The sequence below is a fragment of the Anastrepha obliqua genome, chromosome 3, assembly GCF_027943255.1.
Source record: "Anastrepha obliqua isolate idAnaObli1 chromosome 3, idAnaObli1_1.0, whole genome shotgun sequence".
Classification (NCBI taxonomy): Eukaryota; Metazoa; Arthropoda; class Insecta; order Diptera; family Tephritidae; genus Anastrepha; species Anastrepha obliqua.
This window is the reverse complement of record NC_072894.1, coordinates 85,083,318-85,110,384: the sequence shown is the minus strand read 5'-3', so window position 1 is coordinate 85,110,384 and position 27,067 is coordinate 85,083,318. Positions and strand designations below refer to the sequence as shown.

At 37.0% G+C, this 27,067-nt stretch overlaps 1 protein-coding gene across 1 annotated transcript in view; it reads right to left on the bottom strand.

Annotated features, from left to right (window-relative positions):
- LOC129242102 (uncharacterized) overlaps positions 1 to 27,067 on the bottom strand; it is a 53,036-nt gene that overhangs the window by 9,882 nt on the left and 16,087 nt on the right. The window contains exons 2-4 of the mRNA XM_054878659.1: positions 17,615 to 22,072; positions 5,227 to 5,828; positions 4,318 to 5,169 (exon numbers count right to left, since the gene is read on the bottom strand). Of these exons, the coding sequence (XP_054734634.1) occupies positions 4,318 to 5,169; positions 5,227 to 5,828; positions 17,615 to 22,072 (5,912 nt within the window). The remainder of the gene's footprint in view (positions 1 to 4,317; positions 5,170 to 5,226; positions 5,829 to 17,614; positions 22,073 to 27,067) is intronic.

The following is a 27,067-nucleotide window of genomic DNA, read 5'->3' as shown; positions in this document are numbered from 1 at the left end:
AATTATTTGATTTATTATTTTGCACATTCCACTAAATTAATTTATAAATTGCAAATATCTATAGTTCCACTGTATTATTCGAATAAAAAAAGAAATAAAATCAAATATTTCGTGGGAAAAGAACGCAGTAGTGACATCGGTCGAATCAAAGATGCTATTCTTGTATGTAAACTGAATCAAATGTCATGAAAACTATTGAGCAAAGGCCTGGCCAGACCTATACCAACTTTAACTGAATTTCTTTATAGAAATGATTAGTCTATAAATTTAAGATTTTATGATACCCTCAAGGCCCCTGTGTGATAGGGCCTACAAAGGTCATATCGATTTTTAAAGGTGTATTTTTATTGCGTTATGTGTTGCACGTGCATAGAAATGTATCATCCTTAAACAACAAAGGTAACGTTCGTTTAGCTGGCTGTCGAAGCGGTAATCGCCTGAACGAATTCGGGCTCACGGATAGTATGGAGCGAATTTATCGTAGCGGAGAGAGTGTTGATTATATTTCCATAACTGAAGCAGAGACTTCTGACATTGGTAATGAGCTCGAAATCGAAAAAGAATAACTTGAGCACGAGGACATTGACGAAGTTCAGTCTGATGAAGTCTATGATTAGGTTAAAAAGAAAATTATTGCATACGCTTGTAAAAAACGTGGGAAGTAGAAGCGGTAATCTAAGCATGGTATGAGGCTAATCTAACATGTGAACTCAATAGAAGTCGATAGACGAAAATGAGATATATCTTTACTATGATACAAATAGTTAATATTATTCTGAGGGGTGTATTAGTGTAGCAACAGCCAAGCAATTCAGTAAGCCAGTTTAAAACAACTTTTTTGAAAATTTAGTCCTTTATAATTTTAATGAGAAAATTAAAAACTGAGTACGCAGCATCACTATATAAGATCTACAGCTCCGTGCGCATGTGAAATATCAAATTGAGAAAAGTAACGCAGCCGAGGCATACAAATTTTTTTCAGAATGTCTTGAGGATTAGTTCGTCACCAAGTCGACAATTCTATATATAATCTCATAGCGACATATTCCGGCATTATCGTATTGCTACTCATGGATGTGAACCAGTTGCAAGTGGCTCGTCAAATGTAAACAGATTGTGCAAAATATGCTATATTAAGACTTAATTGTTTTTTCTAATAGTGGTCGCCCCTCCTCCGAGTGGATTTCTGTCATGAAAAAGCTCCCCCATTTGCCGTTTGAAGCCGGCTTAAAACTGTAGGCCTCTCCATTTGTTCAGCAGCATGAAGGCAGAGGAGGAGCTCGGCCAATTATTTATTTTTTAATGCTAAATGGCAAAGATAAACAAGACTTATTGACATTTGTTACAACATTCGAAGCAACTTCACAAGTATTATATAAGGATAAATGCGCATAGTGAGTAAAAGTTAGTCTCAGGCATTATTGAAAAACTAGTCTCTTTTATTTAATTTGTTCAATTTATTTTTCATTCCTTTAAATAAGTTTAATTTAATTTTATTTTATAACATTTTAGATAATCTATTTTAATTTAAATTAACTTAACTTATATTATTTTATTTGTTTAATTAAATTTTAATGCAATTTAGTTTAACTTGGTTTGATTTTTAATTTTTTTTTTTTTTTTATTTATTTATTTACATTATGTTCATTTTATTTTTAATTTGGTTTAATTTAATTTCATTTGTTCAATATATTTTTTATTTCCTTAATTTAATTTAATTTACGCTCAATAGAGTTAAGGTTGGGTTAATTAAAATTAAATAATATTTTAATATTATTTAAAATTATTTTCAAATTATTATATTTAATTTTATTTAAGTTTGTTGAATTTTATTTTAATTTAATAAGATTAAATATTTTAATTTCATTATATTTTTATGTTTATATTTTATTTTAATTTATTGTATTTCATTTGATCAATTTATTTTTTGATATCTTTAGTTTCATTTCATTTATTTAATTCAGCTTAGTAAAATTTAATTTTAAAATTTTTTAAATTATTTTATGATTATTATACTTAATTGTATTTAAGTTTAATTTAATTTGGTTTTATTATTTCAGATTAACTATTTAAATTTAAATATAATATATATTTATATTTATATTTATATTTATATTTATATTTATATTTATATTTATATTTATATTTATATTTATATTTATATTTATATTTATATTTATATTTATATTTATATTTATATTTATATTTATATTTATATTTATATTTATATTTATATTTATATTTATATTTATATTTATATTTATATTTATATTTATATTTATATTTATATTTATATTTATATTTATATTTTATTTCCTTTGCTCAATTTAATTTTATTTTAAATTAATTGAATTTTTTTTAGATTTCGTTTGTTAGACTTAATTTTTATTTTTTTATTTATTTTAAATTACATAATATTTTAAAGTATAACTAATTTTAACATTTTTTAAATTACTAAGTTTAATTTGAAATAAGTTCATATTTATTTGATATGAATTAATTATATTTCAGTTTATTTCATTTGTTTTAATATTAATTATTTTTATTTTTTAAATTTCATTTCTCTTATTAGTTTAGTGTAATTCTACTTTAATATTATTGTAAATATTTTTGTGCTATTAAATATAGTTTCATTAATTTATAATTTAATTTAATATGAACTAATTATATTTTAATTACTTCATTGAATGAATGAAATACTATTTAAATTAATTTAGTTTTATTTTTAATTTTATTTTATTTTCAATTAACGGAATTTTTTTCTATTTCGTTTACTAAATTTGAATTTTATTTTTTAAATATAATTTGATTTAGTTTGATTTAATTTAATTTTGGTGTTATTTATTGTAATTTAGTTTAATTTTATTTTATTATTTCAGATTAAATATTTTAATTTAAATTAATATGTTTTATTTAATTTATTCAAATTATTTTTAATTTTATTTTATTTTGAATTTAATTTAATTTTTAATTTTTTTTGTTTTGAATTAATTGATTTTTTTTTTATTCAATTTAATTAAACTTTTTTAAATTTAATTTTATTTATTATATTTTAGTTTTAGTGTAATTTAATTTTATACTATTTTAGAATAACTATTTTAATTAAAATTCATTTGTATTAATTTTTTTTATTTCACACTAGTTTTATTTCTTTATTTTATACCCGTTAAAATGAATTTTATTTCTTTAAATTTCATTTAATTTTAATTGATTTTTCATAATCTTTTAATTTATATGTTACATTGAATTTAATTAAATTTTTCATTGCTTTGGATTATTGTTGCCATTTTAATTTTTCATTAATAGAAAACTATCAATTAACCTTTGGCTCATAAAACACTTATATATACTTAAATTAATGCACCGAAATAAGAGCAATAACTCATTTGAATCACTTTCAACTCTCACATTATCTTTCACTTTTTATTCCTGTTGCTAATGCACAATTGACCGCTGTATACCACATTTAAAACTGTTCACTTTAAAAAACTCAATTTCTATCTCTTGTAAAAAGAAAAACAAAATTTATGCACACACGTGTAACCCGAGCAGAAGGACACTCACGCACAAGGCCTTAAGCACCCCTCATTAGCTGCATTAGCTCACACCGCAGATGTGAGTGCTGAATCCGCGTGTATATAGGTTTATGTGGTGAGTACTTAAATGTACTATATAAGCGTGTTGTATTTCGGTCGTCTCTTAGATGGTGCGTAAAACATCAAGCCGGATTAAATCGGTATAAACTACGGGCATATCCGCGAGTAGATTACGTGTTGCGTGTCTCCTGAAGCCCAAATTGCAATTAAAACAAAGGAAATCAAGTCAACTTGGGATAGGTGCGCGACAAACATGATTATAGGTATATACATACATACGAGTATAATACTTTCATACACACTTATCTGGGAAACCGATAAAAAGTAGCAAGCAGCAACAACTAATTGCCAGAAAGTAGCAGAAAAAGCAAAGTCACTGCTGCAAGGAAATCCCAAGTGAGCCAATGCGCGAAAATAACACAGCATCAAAACATTGCCGCGAGACACTTCGTGCAAATGCATGCAATAAAATCTTTATTTTGTACGTTTTTTGGTTTTTGCTTTTGCTATTGCACATAGAAAACTAGTAAAATGTTTTTTTGTATTTGTTTTTGTTTTAATTCTACCAGCTTCATTTTTCACACTGCACCATTTTATTACACACTCACACAGCGAATTATTAACGATTGTAAATATGCAATTTTTCAATTACATCAACCGATAAAACTAAATAAAAAAAAAACAGTAAGTGAAATAAATAAACCACGCGCGTGCGACATACCTGTACGAATGCGTAGTGACACCTGCGATATCCGAAATACAACTGGCTATAGAGTTGGCCGCACTGGTTGTTGGCGAAGTAGTTGCTATGGCTGTTGCATCGGACGCTGCTGTTGGCGTCGATGTGGACGTTGACGGTGCCGTTTCTGTTAACAGTTTAGCAGGCACTGTAGTACATTCCACTGCTGCTGTGTCGTTGACTGTTGTTAACTTTGTTGTGATTGTTGTTACTGTTATTGTTGTCGGTGTTGGCTCAGCTGGTGTTATAATGATTGTTGCTTCTGTCGGCGTTGTTGTATTTGTTGTTGACAGTTCACCAGCTACTATTCCTCTTCCGACTGTCGTAGCTGTTGTTTCATTTCGTTCGCTCGGCAAACCAGATTTAGCAGTCTGCTCAGCTGCAGCAGCGCTGCAGGCAACAGCTTCAGGAGCATGTTGCGGGCTCATGCCTTTGCCAGTCATGGTATTTTCGTTGCTCTTCGATATGTTGTCAGTTTGCGCGCCAATTTGATTTATAATCGTCGTTGTGGTCACCAGTTTTGTCTGAGAGACCGTGGTGTGAACAGTAGTTGTGCTCGTTGTTGTGGCTTTAGTTTGCAGTTCATTACGTTGGTGGGCGGCTGTTGCTCTCGAATTTGACAACATAGCTGCTGCGCATGTCAACGAATCGTCCAATTTCGTAAAGTCTATTGCTTTTGTTGTTAGTATTGTTGTTGTAATTGTTGATTGCTCAACACAACTCTCTGGTGCGGTTGCTGCTTCTACGATATCTCTGCTTTTTTCGCCTTTTATTTTGTTCGCTCTTTCCTTACTTGTTTTGATTTTTGACTCAGCACGCGATTCATGGCGGTGACTTGGTTGTGTGTACGGCGTTAGCTGTTGTGGTGGTTTTTGTTGTTGCTGTTTCTGCTGCTTCTGCTGCTGCTGCTGATGGTATTGTTCGCATTCGACTTGGCAACATGTATCACAACTTATAGTCGTTGTCGACTTTGCAGCAACTTTATGCTGCCTGCTTGACGAATCTCGGTTGCTACTGCTGGTGCCGCGACGCTTCTTCTCTCTGCGCGTGTGACTGTTGTTGGCACCGCCATCGCCGCCCACATCTTTATGCTGCTCTTTTTCTTGAGCAGCAGTAGCCACTGTTGCCGCAGTTGCCTCGACCAGGTTCAATGCCATCATCGAGGACCCTGTTGCTCCATTTGTAGCAACATTTGTGACATCTTTAGCTTGTGCACTTTTCGCAGCTACAGTTACTTCGTCGCTTTTGGTCGTTACGCTTTTCGTTCGTTCAGTTTTTACGCTCTCACTGGTAGCCGCTAGCGTGTCCTTGGATTTCGTTTGTATTGCGGTCGCATTGTCCTCGACGTTCACAGTGACCGCCTGCACTGGGGCAGAGCTGTCTGTGTTCAGTTGCATGTCGCTGCTGCTGACGATAAGCTGTTGTTCATATTGTTGTTGGTGACTTTGTTGGGGTTTCCGCTGCTCTCGGCTGAATTCAGGGCTCGATGCAGTCTGTAATATATAAACATTTATATAAATATTCTACCCGTTTTCAAAGCAATTTGCAGAATTTTATTGGTTTTTTTTCTTCAGTATTACCCCTTATATGCACAAATTCAGGGTATGATGAGAATAAGGTGATGTGAGTAATTTATTATATATTTTTCACTTTTTCGGTCTAGGCCGGTGGAAGCAATAGGATATTTTTTGTCTATCATTTAATCCTTAAAATTACTGAATAATCGAAAAAATTCTCATTTGAACATTTCTACACTAACATTGCATATTTTCACTTTATTTTTTATTCTATCTTTTTAGTACTTCACCGTAAAAACATTATAAATGAATTTCGCCACATTCCTGACATTTTTTTCAGTTACAGAAATCTTACTAAATTATATTAAAGCGAAACAAACCATTAAATAATGTAACGTGTGCACTTGAAATATTTTAGTTACATGGAACTTCCATTGGAATAAAACCCCAGTATGAACAAGTAACGAAGTGCTAAATTCGGTTCGAATTGAGCTTTATATACCCACACACATTTTAGCCAAATATAATTTGAACATACTGTACATTTGGGGAATCAAACAAACACATACACAATACTGTAACTCTCATGTAACATCAGACGGACTGACTGGTATTCAATTTTAATATCATATGTAAAAATTGCATGTGGCAGTTTTCATAATATCCCAGCAGTACTTTGCGAACATAGTTGACTCCCATTTTCCTTGCTAACGCCTTTCGTATATGTATATAGGTATCTCGGTGAAAATGTTCCATTAGTTTATTAATATATGGATCGATGGAAACATCCTATGACATTTCTGTCTCTCTAAGTTAGCGAATTTTTGGTTGCGATAATGGAATGCAGAGCCATCTTTTTTAAATGTTCTACAATTTATTTTATTAGTCTCAATTGGATATTCAACGACGGTAAAATAATTATATCTGATTCGACCAAAAATTCTAATTTACTGTTTTTCGATCCCACCGCGAAACACTTTTAATTGCGTAAGACAAAAGTAGTAATCGTTGTCATGGTTTCTGCCTCATTTAAGAGCTTGAAAATTTACAATGACAATAAAAAACAAATATATTGAACGAAAAACTTTTTTATTTTAACCTGGTATTCATTTTTTAGATATGATTTCCGGCATACGTGTGTGTCCGCCGGGGTTATGTGTTACATATTCCACTCGATCAATGATGGCTTGAATATTGCAATGAATCGATTATTCTTTATTTATATTATTTGGCAAGTTAAATAATTGTTTCAAAAATTGTTTTAAAAAATATCTGTTATTGTTATAAATTTATAAGTAGAATGACAAAAACAATGCTCATCTATAAAACCAACCCAAGGGCATTTCAGCTGAAAAATATAATGAACCTCATTTCGACTATTGCAGAAATTGCAAAAAAGAGGAGGAATTTCTCAGATATCTCATTTATCACTGTTCCAAGTTGCATGTCGGTAGCTTAGGATACTTTGGCTAACTGCGTTTGCACTTAAAACAAAATGGTTCAACGGGGAGTAGCTGGCAAACTGCTACTTTGACATCACAATGCATAGGCAACGGTCTTAGTGAGTTGGTTTAAAAGCCGAATGACACTTTTATCTACCTACCTACCCACCCACCTTTCAGCGATTCCAGATATGTATATGCGTGTGGGCAAGAATATCCAGATTTGTTTCAGACTTTCTTAAGCGAACTGCGAACCAGGAAAAAATGTTTGATGTTTAATGTTTCTGCATTAAATACGAACCAGTCAAAATGAAAGAATTGCTCAAAAGAAAAGAAAATAAAAACCTGCTAGTATAATTATTCACTTCTTCATGACAAAACATTCAACTCAGTCCTCACTTTTCCTAAAATATTCGTATGTTTACAAATGTAAATATTTATAGTGCCAGGATTTGGTAAACAAACGGAGAAAAATTGCACAAAACAAATAACAAAAATTAATTTTCTCCCAGACATTCGGAGAGAATACACAAATTTGACAACAGATCAGAAATGGTTGTTATCCTAGCTCTCTAAGAGGAACATTTAATCTTTACCTAGGTAAATAGTTCCAAAGTGAAAGCGCTGTTTTTGCTTGTTTTTTTTTCCTTTTATGCATCATTGTGCATTTGCGTGCGTCGGTTTGCGTGCTATTGTTGCTGCGTGTAAGATCATCTTAGGCAAATAAATCACCAATCACCTAATGCTGGCTCACTCACACTGTGGTGCTGTGCTAAATTCCTACTAATTGTTTTTGCCTTCGTGTTACGAATCGATCTTTGCGGGGGACTGTACACGGTCCGGCACTTGAAGTGTAACCAATTAAAAAGGCCACAAATGAAGAAGTTTGGAAATTCATTATACTTTTATTCAATTCCAAGTAAAAAAATGTGTAAAAATAACACAAAATTAGGAATCAATTTACTTTTACTCGACTATGACCTTTGCCTTGAGACGGTCCAGAAACAATTCGCAAGCTGCCCGAACGTGACTGTCAGGTAATTTGGCCCACTCGCGCACTATGGCGAATCTTTCAGTTCGAACCTTGCTCTGCAAAATGACCCAAAGAGAATAATCCATCGAATTCGCGTTTGGTGAATTTGAGAGCCATTGTGTGGACGTTATGAAGTTTGCAACGTTGTTTTTTAGCCATTCATAGTTCGCTTGAGCTTTGGGAGACGGTGCCATCCATGACGGAGAAACGTCCATGGTCTGCCACCGAAATGTTTGTGTGCGCACGGCTTCAAAGCAACCTGCATAATACTTTCCCGATAATATTTCGAGTTTACCTTGACGCCAGGCTCGATTAAAACGACTGGAGAGCGCCCATCTGCGGTTATAGCGGTCTAAACCATTACCTGTGGTGGGGGCTGTCTCTTGGTGGCCAATCAATGACTCAAATTCTCGTATGAACAGTCGGTCAAATAAACCCTATCGTTTTCGGAGTTTCCGAAATGCTCAATTGGCAATTTGAAAAATTTTCTCGTCAGAAAACACTATATTCGGAAATTGACCGCTTTTGGCCAAGCAAAGCAACTCCTACTCTCTCTCTAATCTGACTTTTTGCTACTTTGGTGTGAGATCATGCGCCTTTTGGATCTTGTAAGGTTTGACTTTGAGATAATTTTTCAGCATGGGGTGGATGCTACGGTCAGAAATTTAAGAACTGAAAATTTGATTGGCCTTCGTCGGAGATTTCGCCCAAGTCGTTTCTTCAGTTTATGAACCATTTCACGTGACGTTGCAGTCCTTTGATGGCCAACTCCATGATGTTTCGCGATGCTACCAGTATCATTGGAACGAGTAATGGTGCGATAAACAATAATGCTATCACACTTTTACGTTTAAAATCCATTACTGATTTTCTTTTTTCGCGTTTACTCTTGTCAAAATGCCTCCGCGCTCTTGTAAACAATACCTGTGCATTAGCTGCGTGAGCGGTCTGAAGTTGGTTACACTTCGAGTGCCGGACCCTGTATACATTCTTACCGACATCAATATAATCATTTCAAAAATCCTTGTATGTATTGGACGAAAAACTGGGTGTTGTAGAACCAACTAATTAAACTGCATTCGTTGCCCGTTGATGATAAGATTGATTGAGATAATTGAAGCTTATGGGACCAAATATCATGCGATTTTTTATATATATATATATATATAATTGGCGCGTACACTTCTGTTAGGTGTTTGGCCGAGCTCCTCCTCCTATTTGTGGTGTGCGTCTTGATGTTGTTCCACAAATGGAGGGACCTACAGTTTCAAGCCGACTCTGAACGCCAGATATTTTTATGAGGAGCTTTTTCATGGCAGAAATACACTCGGAGGTTTGCCATTGCCTGCCGAGAGGCGACCGCTATTAGAAAAATGTTTTTATTAATTTTGCTTTCACCGAGATTCGAACCAACGACCTCTCTGTGAATTCCGAATGGTAATCACGCACCAACCCATTCGGCTACGGCGGCTGATGCGATTTTTTTACTGAGACTAAATTGGACCAAACGATTTTTTGATAGTGATATACAATTTTGTTATGCAGGAAGAATTTGATCATGAGCTTTTTTAATGAATTTCTTTGTACTAACTTTTTTAAAATTATAAGATGTATGCTGTGCTCTTAGATAAGTAAAATAGAAATTATAGTGCGCGTTTAATAAAAGAAAAATTGTATTATAAGAAGAAATCTAAATCTAATAAATTGTGTATATATGAAGCGCTAAAACGAAGCAAAATTCGTAATTTGGGTAAGGTGGGTAAGAATAGACACCAGGTATTTCGCTTTTATCGAGAGGTACCACAGAACGGCTGGGTATGAGGGGCTCATATGTATGTACATATGAAATTAGTTATTTTTATTTATATTTTCCACTCATTTCTTGTTGGTTTTATTTTCTTTGGATAGGTAGATTTTAATTAATAGAGAAGAGTGGCTTCGTACTAAGCTTCTTATTGAAGTTTGGCGGTTTGCATAATTTTAAGGTTTGAAATACACTTTATTATTCAGTCCCTGAACATGAATACCCTTATTCCAACGAAATTCTAGTTTATGAATTGCATCCCTCAAGTGAAAATCTGGAAGGGCTGCAAAATAGGATGTAACGCTCTATCTTATTGGACCACAAAGCTTATTGAATAACCTTGTATAATAAAAGTGTTTTGTGATAAACTGATTGAATGAATGCTCCCCTAGTCGGCTGCTTGCTGGTTTTTGTAATGGGTTCATCACCGGCATAATACTTTTCAGAAAACTTAGGGTTTTTTTTAAATGTCTGGACCAGATGTTACATTTTTGACAATTTTTCTTAAAGGGTTTCGCTCTGGCGACGGTCACGGCAGTTGAGCTAACTTTATGGAGCCTTAAATAACGATTCGATAATATTTTTGAAAGTAAAGGCGATGGATATTTAGCTCATTGGATTTACTGGGCACGAGCCCTCCTTTGTATTGGGATGTAAAAACGTACTGGTCAATAAATACTTGAATAAATCGGTCGATTCCGAATCACATCCAACCTGTTCAAGATGCATCTAGATGTTGGAGCGCCACTGATAATCGTAGCATTCGTTTGAATCTTCATTACAGCACAAATCCGAGTCTACAAAAATAGCTACACAATCCGATCGCGACCGACGTCCTCGCAAGTAGCTGTTTAGAACAATCAAGGATATGAGTTACATTATCGACAACACCAGTGATATCAGCTTGTACTTCTATTGCCTACGCCCTTTCATTGGGATACTTTGATTCAGTGATACTTGTAGAAAGATACCGCCACCTACAATCGCGTCATCGTCGACCCAACGACCTCTATGGGCTTCATATAGCGTCATGAGATATATTCAACTCTAGAAGGAGCAATTACGTTCGCTGCTTCCATTTCAGCAAGTTATGGCACCGATTTCCACAACACGGATCGTACCTGTATAACCATTTAATGGTGTGGAATCGACTTTTGTTTCCCGATCGAAATCTATCTGCAAATTCAAGAAAAAACATCATCATCCAAATTTTGTGCGCAATTTTTTGTTATATCTCCACCTTTGGTTAATTTCGTTGGCGCACCCAATCAATTACAAGACCTTAAGCAATTCCTGTGCAAAGACGAGACGAAGTCGGTTTTGGGACTAAGAGTAACAGGACAATTGATTCAATGGAAATTTAACTGCAGTGATATATGGAACTTAAACTATTCATGCTAAGATATTTTTCGAAGTAATCAAAGATAACAGATCAAATACGTGATCACACATCAATAATTTACTCAAAGAGTTTGACTTTCAGCAATCCTATAAGCCTCCAAATTTCCACCCCAAGATCTTAACTTCAACTAAAGCGGCTGAGAAATAGCCGAACTTTAAGCATTTTTAAAATAATTAATAAAATTGTCTAATAGAAACTATTGATTTTCATTGTAGAACGAAACTTGTTTAATTATTCACTTAACTGTTTAACTTCTGAGTGCTTAAAAATATTTTAACACATTTTAAAACAGTTTTCCTTAAAACTTAACAAATTTTCAACGTTCTAGCAAACCTCTGGTATACTTTCTTCTCAATACAATACATTTCAAGCATTCACAAAAGTTTACCGGTCTTCCGGTAACTGTATTCCATCAATCGTCCATACACACACACACACACAGATACTTCCTCAGTGTAGCCATAAGTTTGTTCACCTTTTGAATCCTTTTGTTACACGCATTGTTGGCGTTATTCGTGCCGCCTAATCTGTACGTTCCATTATTCCTTCGCGAAATATGACATTAAGCAAATTTGTTCAATTAATTGAAAAACTTTTACGTTGGCTTAAGTCTTTCGAAACTCAAACGTCTAGGTATTGTCATTGTCGAGCAAACAGATTTGAATGAGCAGCTCACCTGCTGGCGTCGTTTTCACGTCACTACCCATTTTCTTTGTATGTAGCACGTCGCACTTTTAAATGTCATTGTTGCTACCCTTGAACAACAATAGTATCTTCATTGCCGTGCGTACATATAGCTTTCCTTCTGCATGTGACGAAGAACCTAGCGGGGCTGTTTAGTTCAAATTCATTGCCACACAGGTTTTCCGCGCCTAAACCACCATTTGCACCACACCTGTTTACTGCTTTGCTTGCCGTGCCTGTGTATATACGCAAATACTTAGATAAGTACATACAATTTAATACTTGACGTTTGACTTTTTATCCAATCGCAGTCTATTCGTTATTGCTGCATTACTTCGTGCAGAGATTATAAAATAAATTCCTACGTAGTTCTACTGACTTTTATATTACACCATGCGAGAGTAAATTATGTCCAGGAAAAATTTCAATTAATAAAAATATTAATGAAAATTAAAAAAAAAAATTGTTAATGAATTTTAAACCAGCCTGAACCAAATGACTGATGATGATAAAGTTTTGAATTTATGATTTTTCGGCCGCCATAGCCGAATGGATTGGTGTGTGACTACCATTCGGAATTCGAATCTCGCTAAAACACCAAAATGAAGAAAAGTTTTGTCTAATAGCGGTGCCCCCTCGGCAGGCAATGGAAAAACTCCGAGTGTATTTCTGCCCAAAGAGGGTATATACATATATATATTATAATTATATATATATATATATAAATTTTGATAAAATAGTTTTAATTATTTATACTCATTTTCTAATATTATTTTATTAAATTTTTACTCTAAACTTTTGCTGACTTCTCGACAGGAGAAATATAGTGCAATAATTTCCTTTGAAAAGGAAACGAAAAACTTCTCACAAATTCGAAAAGCTACTTTCAACACCTCCTAAAAAACAAAACGAAGTCATTGAGCGCAACATCATTCCGTGTAATGCAATTAAATTTGAAGAAATTATGTTCGAGCCAGCTACAACTGATGATAAAATACTTGCGATTGAAAAGTTAGGAAATATAAAAGCAAGTGGGAGTAGCCGAACTCATCAAAATGGATCAACGTAATTGCTAAATGCCTCCTTAAGTCGTATAAAATAGACCTGGGAATCTGTGAGTATACCAAAAGAGTGGCAGAGGTTGTACAATTATGTTAGACCAATCTATAAAGAAAGGAAAAATACGCGACTGCAGCGAGATAGATGAATTTTATACAGTTATACAGTTTGTCAAGTTGGCTAGGTCACGTTTCAGAAAGCCAGAAGAAAAAATCCCTCGCAAAGCGCTAGATGCGCGCATGCTTGGTGAAAAGCGAGAAGGCCATCTGCGTAGGCGATAGTTAGAAGATGCTAAGGACGATATAAAAAATTTGGAGCAACCAACTATTGTAGTATGGCTATGGATTGAGATGCATGGGAAATAATTGTGAAGGAAGCTAAGGCTCACAACCAGCTGTAGTGATATGAATGATGACTGATTTCCTTTGAAAAATATATCTTTGAAATTCCTTGAAATTTACGAATGGATTATTAGAAAAATATTTTTTCTCTCTATTATGGGATTCAATCCTGTTCATCAGCACTTTTATACAATAAATAAAATTTTTACAATTATAAACAAAAAATAAGTAAATAAATATCAATTATCGATAAAGCGGATAGTCGAGCACTCATTCCAGCGTTTCGGTGGGGGTCCGGATGGCCTCGTAGTCCTCGATTTTCCCTTCATTGCAGATTTAGCCAAGCTACAGTCAGACATACGTAGCATTTAATTTTTTTACTCCCTTCTTCGTCTTCGGCTCTACGAGACAATGTCTTGCGTGTCACATATATCTCTAATATCCTCGCTTCGCATACGATCTGTCCTCTAATCGCAATGTAGCAATCTCAATCTTGGGCACTGCTTGTTGTATTACAGTTGTATTTGCTCGGGTTTCAACTGCATAGGTGAGTACTGGTCGAACGCATGTTTTGTAGATTCGAAATTTGCCTTTTAAGCTTAGATGCTTATTTCGCCATATAACATTGCGCAAGCATGTAGAAATTCGTGCTGCTTTATTCATGTGGTTGCTTACTTCTGCTGTTGATTCTTTCGATGATGTAGATAATTATGGTATACCGGTAGCAGATTTGCATAACCTGCTCGATACGCTTTCCAAAAAATACGAGCTTACACCTGAGCGGTTGTTAAGATATTGTCATGGTCTTCGTCTTGGCTACCGATATCTGTGTGTTAAATGCAGAAGCAGCTTTTTCGCAAGGCATTTAACTTCTGCTGAAGGTCGTCTTCACTGTCAGACCCTACAACTGCTTATTAGTAGTGCATATTATCTTGATTTCATTTCTCAGCAAATATTCTCTTCCCATGTGGTTTTACAGCCGTCCATAATCAAATTGAATAGTATAGGACTTAAGCTGTCTCCTTGTCTTATCCCTGTTGCCACTGGTATTGATACTTCATAATTAGTATTGACGGAATTGACGTTTTCGCAGTTGAGATTCCTAACAATTGCCAGGATATTGTTGTCAATATTGCATTTTTTGAGAATTTTAATTAAATCTTTAAGCAAAACCTTATCAAGTGCTTTTGTCAGATCGATAAAACATAAAAAAGCTGGTATTTTATATTCAATAGCCTTTTCAACGAGTTGACGCAAGATAAAGGTGACACCTATGGCAATCGAAATATTACCAACTAAAAAGGTAATACATTTAGTTTGGAAAATTACTTTTAAGTAAAAAATGTGTGAAAATAATACAAAATTATTGAAACTTTGAAGCACTTTAAAAAATTAAATTCTTGATAAAATAAAAAAACTGAGTATGCAGCTTTACTACATCAAATCTATAGTTCCATGTATATTGAGATTTTTATTGAATAACAAAAAAAAATTATTTTTGTTGCACAATATTATACTTCCGTATTAATTGTTGCTTTGTTTGTTTTATTTATTCACCTTACCCGTTGTCAGCCTAGTGGAATATTTATTTTCTTCTTTTAAGGAATAGTTAGATATGCGCTGTGTTAGATCCGTCGGGAAATATACTGACTCTGTTTTCATCTTCTATCATACCACAATCCTAGTACTCTTTTTAAGGAAATATTCTGGTAAAGCGTATATTAAAATGAAGCTCTACACTGTTACAAGTATCTCAAATAGCTTGAGTAGTGGAACATTTTTCTAATATAGTCGCATGACCTTGATTCAATGCTTTTTGGAGGGCACGTTTCCAGAGCCTCAATGCAGACCTGGCAGCTGGTTGCTAACCGTTGGCAATAAGTACAAAACTACTTTCAGTGCTATACGAAAGAAAAAGATAGTTGAAAACACCTTTAATAACAAGAAACGCCACCAGTGTATAATCTTTATCAACGATTGATCTCTCAATATTCAAGGCTGTCTCTGTAGATTTAAAAGTAGAATTAAGAAGTAGAAAATTAACATTTATCATGATAACGCTCAGTCTGATGTCGCAAAAGAGGTGATGACAAATTTAATGGCACTGAAATGCGTAATCCTCTTACCATACCCGCCATACTCTTTAGACGTTGTTCCCCCGACTATTCTTTATTTCGTTTGATGGCAAGTGCTTTGGCTGATCGGAATTTATACTTTTATGAAAACGTGTAGAAATGAATTTATTCGCAGATTCCTTCAAAAAGCGAGAAGTTCTTCCGGTGTAGAATCCGTGCGTTATCCGAAAGTTGGGAAGTAGTGACAAACGACGGGCTTCATCCGTCAAAAGAAGCTTTTTATATACTCTACTCACAAAATAATTACATATATTTTTTATTCCTCAACATATTAATAGTATCTGTAGTATCAATCTACTTCAATAACCAATTTTGTTTACCATGAATGTCGTTTAAGGGGGTGGTCACAGCGGCATGAATGACAAGCTTCGTAGAAGCGAATTATTGCAGACCCTATATCCACTTTCAAATACGTAATCAGCTACGCTAAAAACGAGGCTTAGAGGGAGTTTCATAAAAATTTTAGGGATTAACTTAGGATGACCAGGGTAACCAAGTATTGAGTGCTACCTGAGCTTCTGGTTAGTCTCTTTTACGGGCTCATTCAAAGTGAACTTGATTAATTGATTGCTTGAAAGGTTTATTAGTGCACACTGGTGTGGTGCGGCTACATACCTTTTAATAAATTTGTTAAACTTTATGGTGCTGTGGTTCTTGGGAAAAGTCGTTCTTATAGGAAGAGCTGGACACTGCAGTAAGGCGCATGGCATAACTGTAGTGAGCACGTAATGTACGCTTTCGATTTACTAATTCATGAACTCTTTGAGAAATGTGGCGATCTACCCGGCAAATAAAATGATAAACAAGGCTAGTTTGCCACATACCAACGGGCTTTGGATAATTTTAAATTTTGAAAAATATATAATCGGGCGAGACCTCACAGTATGGAAATTCATGGCCTAATAGTATTATGAATTTAAAAATTCTATATTAAAACTTTTTTATGTCGAAAGTTTGCTTGCTAACTACTATATTTACTAGTTGCTGTAAACTATCTTGTTTTTCCTACTCGCAATCCTTTACATATTTTCGCAGAGTGATATTATTTAACCCGTACATTTACACATTCCATATTTTAAGGTGCACTTCCTTCTATCTGCAAATTTATTCAAGATGCCTAGCATACCACAGCCTGTAGCTTGTAGGTGTCTGGGAGCAGTGCCATTGTGCTGACTGTTGAGGCTTCGTTCATTTAATATAAATTGTTTCATTAATGAAACATCTCAACAATGCCATGCAATGAAATGTATTGCTGCAGGGCTTCGGAATTATTATGCATCAGCCACCTAAGCTTCTGCATATCTACCACCCCCGCTACCGCTCATATGCACCACAAAGTTTTTCAAGCCAAAAACAAAACGAGAAGGCACGACTTGACGTACAACTTGAGGGAAGTATAAATCCAGACAACGGTTGCATAAATTAGCACACACCAAAACCAAAAAAACAAAGTCGTGGAGTACAGGTAGACAAAGATATGTCAGCGTACACTGTTCAACGAATACACATTCAAAATGCAGAAAACTTACAAAGTCGTAAAACTTTGCAGCGAAATCATTGCACTAACAACTTTCATAGAAAAAAAAAGAAACAAAAACCCTACAAAGAATGGCGACAACAATGTGGAGAAAGTTAAATACAGTGGCAAGTTAGACGTGTCGCAGTTGCAAGCAACCATGCAAGTAAAGGCACGTTGAAGTTGAATGCAAACACGTGCTGCGGCGCCTGTAGGTATGCTAAAACTAGCGTTATCCAAAATTTCTATGCACTGTGACACAGAATATTCTCAGCGCGCTGTTATAAGAGCAAACTAAGCACACTACCACACACACGTACACACAAGTGTACGCCAACTCGCTCACCTTGCCTCGAAGTTGCAAACATTGCGAACGCTGCTCACTTCTGTTTTTGCCTGTCGCTGCTATTTGTTGGCTTTGTAGACAGCTTGACGCTGCGCTGGGTGCTGTGCCACCCGAGTCCTCACTGCGTGCATCGTAGAAGACATCGTCGTCGTCGGTGGCGTGTGCGCTGGTGCACACTTCTAGTTGCTTGACTGCTTCCGAAGAATTTTTACTGCCGCTATTTTCATTGTTTGGCTTGGCATGTGCGCGTTCAGGAGGCATTTCATTTTGTTGTTGTTGCTGTAGTTGTTGCTGCATAGCTGTGCTGGAATCTGGCATGTAATTAGCACCTGCAACTACTACGGCAGCAGCCACACATGACTTTGCGACGGCCAGAGGCTTTGTCGGTGTCTCACATAATTCTTTACCGCCAGAAGTGCCAGCGTATTGCGTTATTGTTGTCGCTAATGCTGTGTTTATTTTCTCCATCGCAGATGCATTAACTTTCGACTTTGGCGACTTCATTGTGGTATTTTTGCTACCCCAACTACTGTCTTGTGTCAAATTCAGCTCTGCCGCCTGCTTTTCCTTTTTACGCTTCAATGCCGCTTCTTTTTCCCCTTTAAGGTGACCTTCTTCGAATTTTTCTTGCCGTTCGCCACCTTCTTTTGGCAGTTTTTCCCTACGCCTTTCGACTGATGATTTTTTGGCTTCACCTTCATTTTCATCGCTCTGCTGTTGCTGGGCGTTCTTTAAGTTTGCACTTAGCTCTTGCATGTCGGAGTGCGTGACTGGCGATGGCGGTGGTGGTGCTGGTATGTCCTTGCTACGGCGCGAAGCTGACAATGCAGCTTGCTTCGAGACAGATGTGCTGCGATGGTGGCGTTTGCCAGACTGCGCTGCAGGTGCGTTTCCGGTCTGTTCAACACTTAAATATCGCTCTTCATGCTTTGTTGAGCCAGAAACCGCGCCTCCACTTACTATCTTAGCGCCCCCAACAATCTTAGTGGCATCATTTTGTTTCGCATCGGCGGACTCCAATACAAGATTATTATTGTTGTTATTAGCAACTGCTTCAGTGGCGACAAGTGTCTCACGACAGCTGACCTTAATCGCATCCATGTTAGCAACGTGTGGCAGCGCAGTTGGCAACCCGAGTGGGCAGTCGGTAATTTTCAAACCTTTTGGACTGTGACATGGACTTTGGCGGTCCGTACGATATACACTGTTGCTGTTTTTGTCACAGTTAGATTCTAGATTAGGATGTGGCCTTGAGTTGGGTGCATTAGTTTTTATCTTACCGACGGCACTGGGTAGAAAAGTAGTTGCCGTTTTGGGTATAGCGCCGGTGGCGCTTGCCACTAAACGATCCAATGAGGGATATTCATGGTGGTGTTTGTAAGATGCTTGCCCGTGAGCATGACGCGCACGTTTTATAGGTTGTGGGGGCATTGTTGACTGTGCGTGCTGTAAGCTTGTTCTGGGCGCCGGAGTAGGCGTGACCGAGATGTCTGTATGCGATGCATTGATGGCGCGTTGTCCGTGCGACCGTTCCTTAGTAAGCGGTAAGGTTGTGATTTGTGGCCCCTCCTTGGCCGCACGACGCCTCGGACTCACCTCCGTTGCCTGCGCTATAACATTACCGTGTTCATCTTTTACGTATTTACCCCTAGCGTCACTCACATCACACTCACCCGTACCACTCACGTTGCGTTTCATCTCCGACTGATATATGCTACGCTTTACATCGTTAACATGCTTGAAGAAATCTTGCGCATACTTGTTTTGCTTCAACTCGAGTTGGTCCTGTTGACGCTCAAGCTCATTAGTACCGGCACTCGCCGGCAGGGTGCCTGCTGCCGTTTTGCGTGGGATACCGTTGTTTCGCTGAGCAGCCAGCGCTGCTGCAGAACCACATGCACCAGGCACACTGCCGTACATGTCATCAAAATCCGAGGAAAAGTAGCTAGACGAGCAATCACAATTACGGCACTCATAGCGACAAGTATCCGAATAGCTACACTTTTCGCCGCCATCAAGACTGCAGCGTCGACATTCGAAACCGAAGCGACAGCTTTCTGAGCTGCCAAAGTAACGTCGCTGCGCGGAAGTGCACGAGAAAAGCGAGTCACCCAGACTAGAGTCACTCACCTGTCCGCCGCCACCAGCCACACCACTGAAACTACCACCGCTGCCAGCGTAGCGAAAACGATTGTACCGATGCGAATTGTCGCTGCTGCGCAATGAGTATTCGCTTAATATAGAAGCGCGGGAATCGCTCTTGTACATTTGTGGTAATTCGTATGGATCGACGAGGATCTGCGAACCGCCAATAGGACGGCTTGTAGCGAACAAGAGCGAATTTGAGGGTCCCATATTGGAGCCGCCATAAAAGGGGTCCCCCATTAGCATTTGTTGTGCCTCCAGGCGCGACATAGTGTTGTATTTATGCATGTGCTGATGTTGCAACGAATCGCTGGATGAAGAGGATTTTGTGTTCAAGCGCTGATTTCCTCCGCCTGCCGTTGGCGGAGCTGTAGCCATTGGCGGCGTATTGTAAGTGAGCATATAATGAGACTGTTGTTGTTGATTGCCACCACGATGGTTGCCGCGCACGCGTTGCTGTGTTATAAGTATGCCGGCGCTGTTAGACGGGAAACCAGGGGATTGATGATAGTGGTGATGCGGTAGGGTGGCACCGCCGTGCAGTAAATAACTATGTCCCGCGTGCTTAAATTGTTGCTGCTGATGTTGTGTGGGCTGATAATTGTAATGTTGCACTAATTGTGAGTGTTTCTGTGGCAATTGCTGGTGTTGCACCAAAGGAGTTGCATGATGCGCAAGATCCAGCTGCTGCTGTGGTTGTAGCTCTACACTTGGCGTTGTTGTTGTTGCCGTGCCAGACGAAGGCGAAGACTGTTGAAATTGCAAAATCGGATTGTAATCGCCGGTGATTGCCACAGGTGTGGTCTCTATTTTGAATACGCCCGGATTATTCGGATTGTATGATTGGAATTCAAGAATATGCGAGGCAGGCAGTTGTCCGCCGACAGAGCCATTTCCAGAAGTTTTGCTGCTTCCCCCCAATGCTGCCTCATTGAAGTTGTCACTGACATGTATGTTGCTATTCAGTGCCTGCGTGATTAATGGACCCCCGGAACTATCGAATTGATGTTGCAATTTGTTGAGTGGTTGTTGTTGCTGCTGCTGCAGTGGAACAACGGCATATGGTTTTACCAATTCACGCTGCGCTTTGACCGACCTCTGACTATCTGCTGCTGCCGTTGCCTGCTGCGCATAACAGTATTCACAATCTTCTTTAGTGCACTGTTGCAGGCAAAGCTCGCAATCAGCGTAAATACCCTCCTCTCTGCCACTACACTGTGATATGGGCGTGCCCGCACTTCTGACCGATTGTGACTGAGCTGTGTGTTGTTGTGCATGTTGCGCATGATGTTGTTGTTGTTGTTTTTGTTGCATTTGTGTTGATGCTTGGGGCGGTAAGCTGCTTTCCTGCTGCTGATGCTGCTCTTCATCGGACGGTGGCGCATCTTTGAAGAAAATCTCTTCGTATATATTCTCCTCGCTGCGTGAGTGCGATTTCTTGTTAACGCCTGCCATGCCAGCCAAACCGCTTGTGAAAGAGTTGCGTTGTCTCTCCACGAATCGTTTTGAGCTCTTAATACCCTCCTTTAGTAGATAATAGTTGAAACTTTTAATGCCAATCTCACCGCGTAGAAAGCGACGACCAATTTGCATTTTTGTGCTGCCACCCGAGGTGGAGGTGGTAGGCGTTAGCGTACTTTTGGCAGCTGCCTTTGTGGTCGATACGCCACTATGCACTGAAGCGACCTCCTCGCGCGCCTGCTCTGCCATACACTGCAAATCCACTGCCATGCCGTCGCTATACTGTTTGGTCATTACAGCTGATTGCGTTTTCGAACGGCGATTGCTGTTACCGGCGGAGCGGGTTGTTGCGGGTTCTACACTTAGATCTTCCTTCACTTGCACGTCTTGCGTTAATGTACTATCCAAGCAAGGACTGCCTTTTTGTTTGTTACTGCGTTCACGCTTCTCATGTTTTTTAACCGCACTCTTCCCCTCCGTGTAAGCTGCGCTACGTTCTAGACTGCGCCCATGACGTCCCACACTGCCTGTTGCGCTCTTTGATTGACTCTCCGAGCGTAGCGGTTCATCTGAGCTGCTCGAAACGTCATGCTCATAAGCAGTTCCTCTATCACGCAATTTACCTTGTTGAAGAAATTCCTTTGTCAATTTACTACGTTTTCCCAACGAGCTGCTGCCACCAGCTGCTACATTGCTAGCTGTATTGATGCCAAGCAAGCTTTTCGCCTTCCCATCGGATTTTCCCGAGCAGCTGTTACGACGCAGAGGATTCGCTAGGTGACTTATGTCATCTGTGTAGGCTGGATCATCATAAATACGGTCCCGCACTGAGGATACTGATCGGTCTTTAGCCTAAAAAGCGGAAAAAACAAAGAGACAATAAGTTGATATATATAAAACGAAATACAATTCAGCTAAACTAAACTAAGCTATGCATTGCCAGTTAGTTTTGAAAATATGCAAAATGAGTGTCATCAAATGCAGAAAATTCATATCGGTATGGTGAATTGTGGCATACCTGCATAATCAAACCGTATCACTATTTTGCACAAGCGTTAAATTCTCAACCGTTAAATGCGCACCGCATGCGGTGACATATCGCATTTTGCAATACGTGATATGCGTGTGGAAATGTGTGTGTGTGTTTTTTTCAATGGATTTATTGTGCGCTGTATAGCCGGTATTACGGAAATGTTGCTGGAAACGGAAATCTGATTGAAAAGTTTCCCGTTGTCGCTAAAAACCGCAGTTGATGCGTAAATGCAATATGAGAGTAGTGAATACTTGGACTCATATGAATGCATGAGTGTAGATGTGTGTATATGCAGTTCGATGGAATAAAGGCACACTAACAACAACAGCAAAGAAAAATCAGCTTAGCGTTAAAAGTATTTGCATTGAAGAGCAAAATATTATACAAGCCACCTGCCACATGGCGTGTATTGTTTTCGAACTTCTATGGGTGATCGAAATGCACACAAGCGCACACACACATACACATACGTACCACATCTTTTATCTGCTGAGCTATTTTCAATTGTGACTCTTTATACGATATATTCCTATTACAATTGCCTTCTATTGCATTAGCTGGCACAATGCTCACCACGGCGTATAAGTAACCTACTTTCGGTGGGAATGTGCACGATAACAGATTTTATTTAAAAACAATTTCCAAATACTCCGAGGATATACGAAGTGGCAGGAATTCAATAACAGGTAGCACACAACTTTGTTCCAATCATAATTTTAAATAAACTTACGTACATACATACGTACACAGGCTAAGGCTAAAACTTCCTAAGGGAGCTGCTTCGGCTTAAAAGTTTTAAATACTTATTTGCCCATAGATACTGCGCCCTGAGTACGTTTGTAATAAAATAAGGTAATGAAATAAGGAGATTTATCTTTCATAATAATTTCTTTTATTAACTTATGCAAGGTAATTTGTTTTTGCCTATTCTCGTATTCGCAGACTAGCATAGCTTGAATAATTTCTATCTAAACAAAAATATAGATTGATTTGAATGTATTGCAGATTTGTAACATACCATATTGGTTGGAACGGTGAGCATATCGTTGCTGCAATCGGATGCCGTGCATGACCAAGTGGCACCGGCAGGGGTTTGTAAATTTTATTTATTTATTTATACACAAATAAGACAACATACTTTATAGTTTTTTATATAAAATTAAAAAATATTACTTTGATAACAAAATAAGATTAAATAAAATAAAATAAAGAGATATTTTTAAAAGAGTTGAGAGAGTTGAACAATTGTTAAGTCTCAGGAAAAAAGTATAAAGTCAGCAGCCAGTTTTAAATTGTTATATAGAAAATTCCACAACTTTGTAGCCCTAATAAAACATTTTTGATGTAGCAGAATACTTGAAGCATGGCGCAATACCACATTGCTTAAAAAGTTCCCGGAATATACTCAAAAAATTCAGAATACAGTATTATGGTATTTTCCAAAAGTAAAATTGTCGTCCAGCGTTGAATCAACTCTATTTTAAGAGCCGTTTTGCAATTCGTTTTTTGATTCGCATGGAGCCATGTCTGGTGAATTCGATGCCTGTTGGATGGTATTCGCTTCGTTCTTCGTCAAAAATTCACAGATAATGCGACGGTGCATTATCATGAACGTCTCATAACGCCCAAAATTCTAGTCCTTATTAACTATTTGACCTAGGATGGGCTCTGGGGCCAACTTCTTCGGCCCGAAGCCCGTTCTGCCCCTCCCTTCTGCAGCCATCAAAGTCGGGGTTAGCAAACGGGTTAATTTAACCCACAAGGCAGCTGGTTGGACTGATGACGGGCCACTTTGTGTGGGCGAAGCGCATGGAAAAGGTACGCATCTCAGACAGCGTACTCTTCCCAGCTAGTGAAGAGGAGGATGAGACGGCGGACCACTTTCTGTGCGTATGCCCCGCCTTCGCTCGACTCAGGCTTGAGGTCTCTGGCACTGATGTGTTAAGAAGCGACAATTTGGCTCCTTGGCACCACAAAGCAAATAAAAGGGAATCCAAGTGCAATACAATGGACTTAATTGTGTCTGAGTGCTGTACTTGCTAGTTGTCCCGACTAAAACTATTTGACCTTATAACAAAAATGGCCTAATGTCTCGAATGGGGATCGTACTCATAAACATACGCCTCGCCTCCAATAAAAATGCGTTTAAAGAATGTTTGGAAGGATTCAGTTTGCGAGATCAAGTCATTGGTGCTTTGGCAATATCAACACGGTCCTTGTTTGCATGGAATACAGATCCATTGCGACCAACTTTGCAGCAACATGGCGTTTACCTAAATCATTAACTACGAATGGATCCATAAGCAAAGTACTCTGCCAACTCTCTGTTGGTTAAGTGATTATTGATCAACTTTTCTTTCACTTTACTGATGTTTTTATCAGTTTTTGATATCAACGGCCTACTAGTACGTTCGCCCTCCTCGATGGAGTCACGATCTCTTCTGAAGCGTTCATGCCAATCGTAAACGACTGTTTTTTTTAGAATATCATTACAGAAACAGCTTAGTAATATTTCTAATGTTTTCACCCCACATAATTAATTCTTAATGTACAATTTAATGCAAACTCGTTGTTTCAAATTCAAATTCATTTTTAAAACTGGAAAATATCGAAAACAAATTTTGCTAAAGATGTTAATCACAGATATACCAACCCAACAAAAAAAAGTAGATCTCAAATCAATTAACTTAGGGCGTCGTTCTGGTAACTTTTTGATCAAGAGGTTAAGGTTGCAAGGACGGTTTGACAGCGAAAGATGAGTTTGAGGAACGGATAATTTGGACGATCGAACAACTTGGATACACTGCATTCACCATTTTTTAACAAAACCTCTGAAATGTCCAACGGTATTGTTAATTAATGACTACAATTTCTTCATCCATGATTTGTAAGAGTAGACCTGCATACACTCTTGATTGCGTAGTATTGATACTAATAGGGTTTTCACTAGCTTGATTTTAATTCTCCTACAAAAAACCATATTTACTCAGTTCATAGCCACCATTTGATTGGTCCAACAACTTGAGAATGGAGAAAATAACATGAGCTTATATAAAGGGTGGTTAAGTTTCAAGGGCCGGTGTTGATTTTGAATAAAATACAATTTTTTTAAGAACTTATTATCATTTTTCATTATTATGATAATATTGGTATGGCTCAATTACGCATGGGATAAAATATTGGCCAAATAGCCGCCGTGGCCTCGGCGGCACACCTCCAACCGATGGTTCAAATTTTCGATGACGCTGAGGCATAATTGAGGTTCTATGCCGTTAATGTGCCAAATTATCTCATCCACCTCGATGGTCGTGAGTTTGATTCGTTGGACACTCTATTTCACTAATATAAATAAATAAATAAAATATTTTTCAATTAAAATAAGACAAATAGGTAAAAATAAAGCTAACTAAAATAAAAGAAATTTACATAAAATAAAGTAATTAAAATAGAATAAATTAACATTTCTTAAAATTAATTAAGGAGTTAGGGGTAATCAGAACTATCCAAAAATTTTATTTTGTTTTGTGTTTGCTTAAAGTAAAGTTGAATCTACGTAGGCAATAGCAAATCAATATTTTGGAAGCTGCTTTGACGGCTGAAAAACTATTATATGGCCCAGGAATAGATGACACATTGTAAGTAATTAAATAATTCGTATAACCCTACATAAATCGATAGCAAAATTTTAAATGCGTTTTTTTTTTCAAAACCATGTTTTTGAACTGGTGATCACTGTAACTTAAAAACCGCTTGGTAGATTTCTATAAAATTTATACTGCTTTTGAAAAAAACTCGTGCCTGGTCGAAGGATTTTTTTTCAAAAATGTAGATTTTTTTAAACAATTAATTGTGGGTTTTTTTCTCGAAAAATATTTCTTGAGGCCGCCATATCGCTAATTTTGCTAAAAAAACAAACATTTTTTATCAGGCACAAGATTATCTATTAATAAAACTATTTTTTCCTGTCCGATTAATTTTAGATGAATCTCCAAGATCTTGTGATGATCACCGCATGGGACTTCTGGAGAAACGGGATCCCCACAACCAGCGATAACTTTTCAATTATAAATGTGTCTTGTTGAAAATTTGCTTAAGGCAAGTCGAAACATGATGTATTAATGCTATATTTTTATTTTTGTAAAATAAAGCAACTGACTAGCAAAAAAACATTATTATTGAAATCATAATTTTTTCGGGCTTCTGACTACCCCTAACCCCTTAAAAAGTTAAAATAAATTAAAATATTTACCTTTACAACTTCGTCTTCACCGTTTTTTTTTTCCTTAAAATTTATTACATTATTTTAAAAAGTAATTGCACATGTGAGTATACATTTAAAACAAAAATATAGGTAAAGCACAATGTAAATAAGTATTTTCTTCAATTAGTAATTTATTCATTTAAAGCACACATTCCTTCCTATCAACTTTTTAATTAAAAATTCAATGAAATACTATGAGAGATAATAAATTATGAATTCCTGACTCAGCCAATAGTCCTAATTATGTGCGCACTTGCAAAAGTACTGACATTCGTTGAAATCCTTTGTTCACTCAGGAATGGGCCAATCCAATGCCAATAATTACTTAATCGCCACATTAATATGCCACTTGAAGCATTTTCAACAATATGTGCTTGCAACCACAGAGGCTTCACGCAACTTATTAATTTTTATACCCGCGCCCACTTAGGCACAAGGGTATTGAATGTTATTTTCCATTCAGCAATAAATACCTACTCACTACAGTGATTAATTATCGTTGGCCCAAATTTGGCGGCAGCGAATAAATTTTAAATTAAATCAGCGGTGTCGC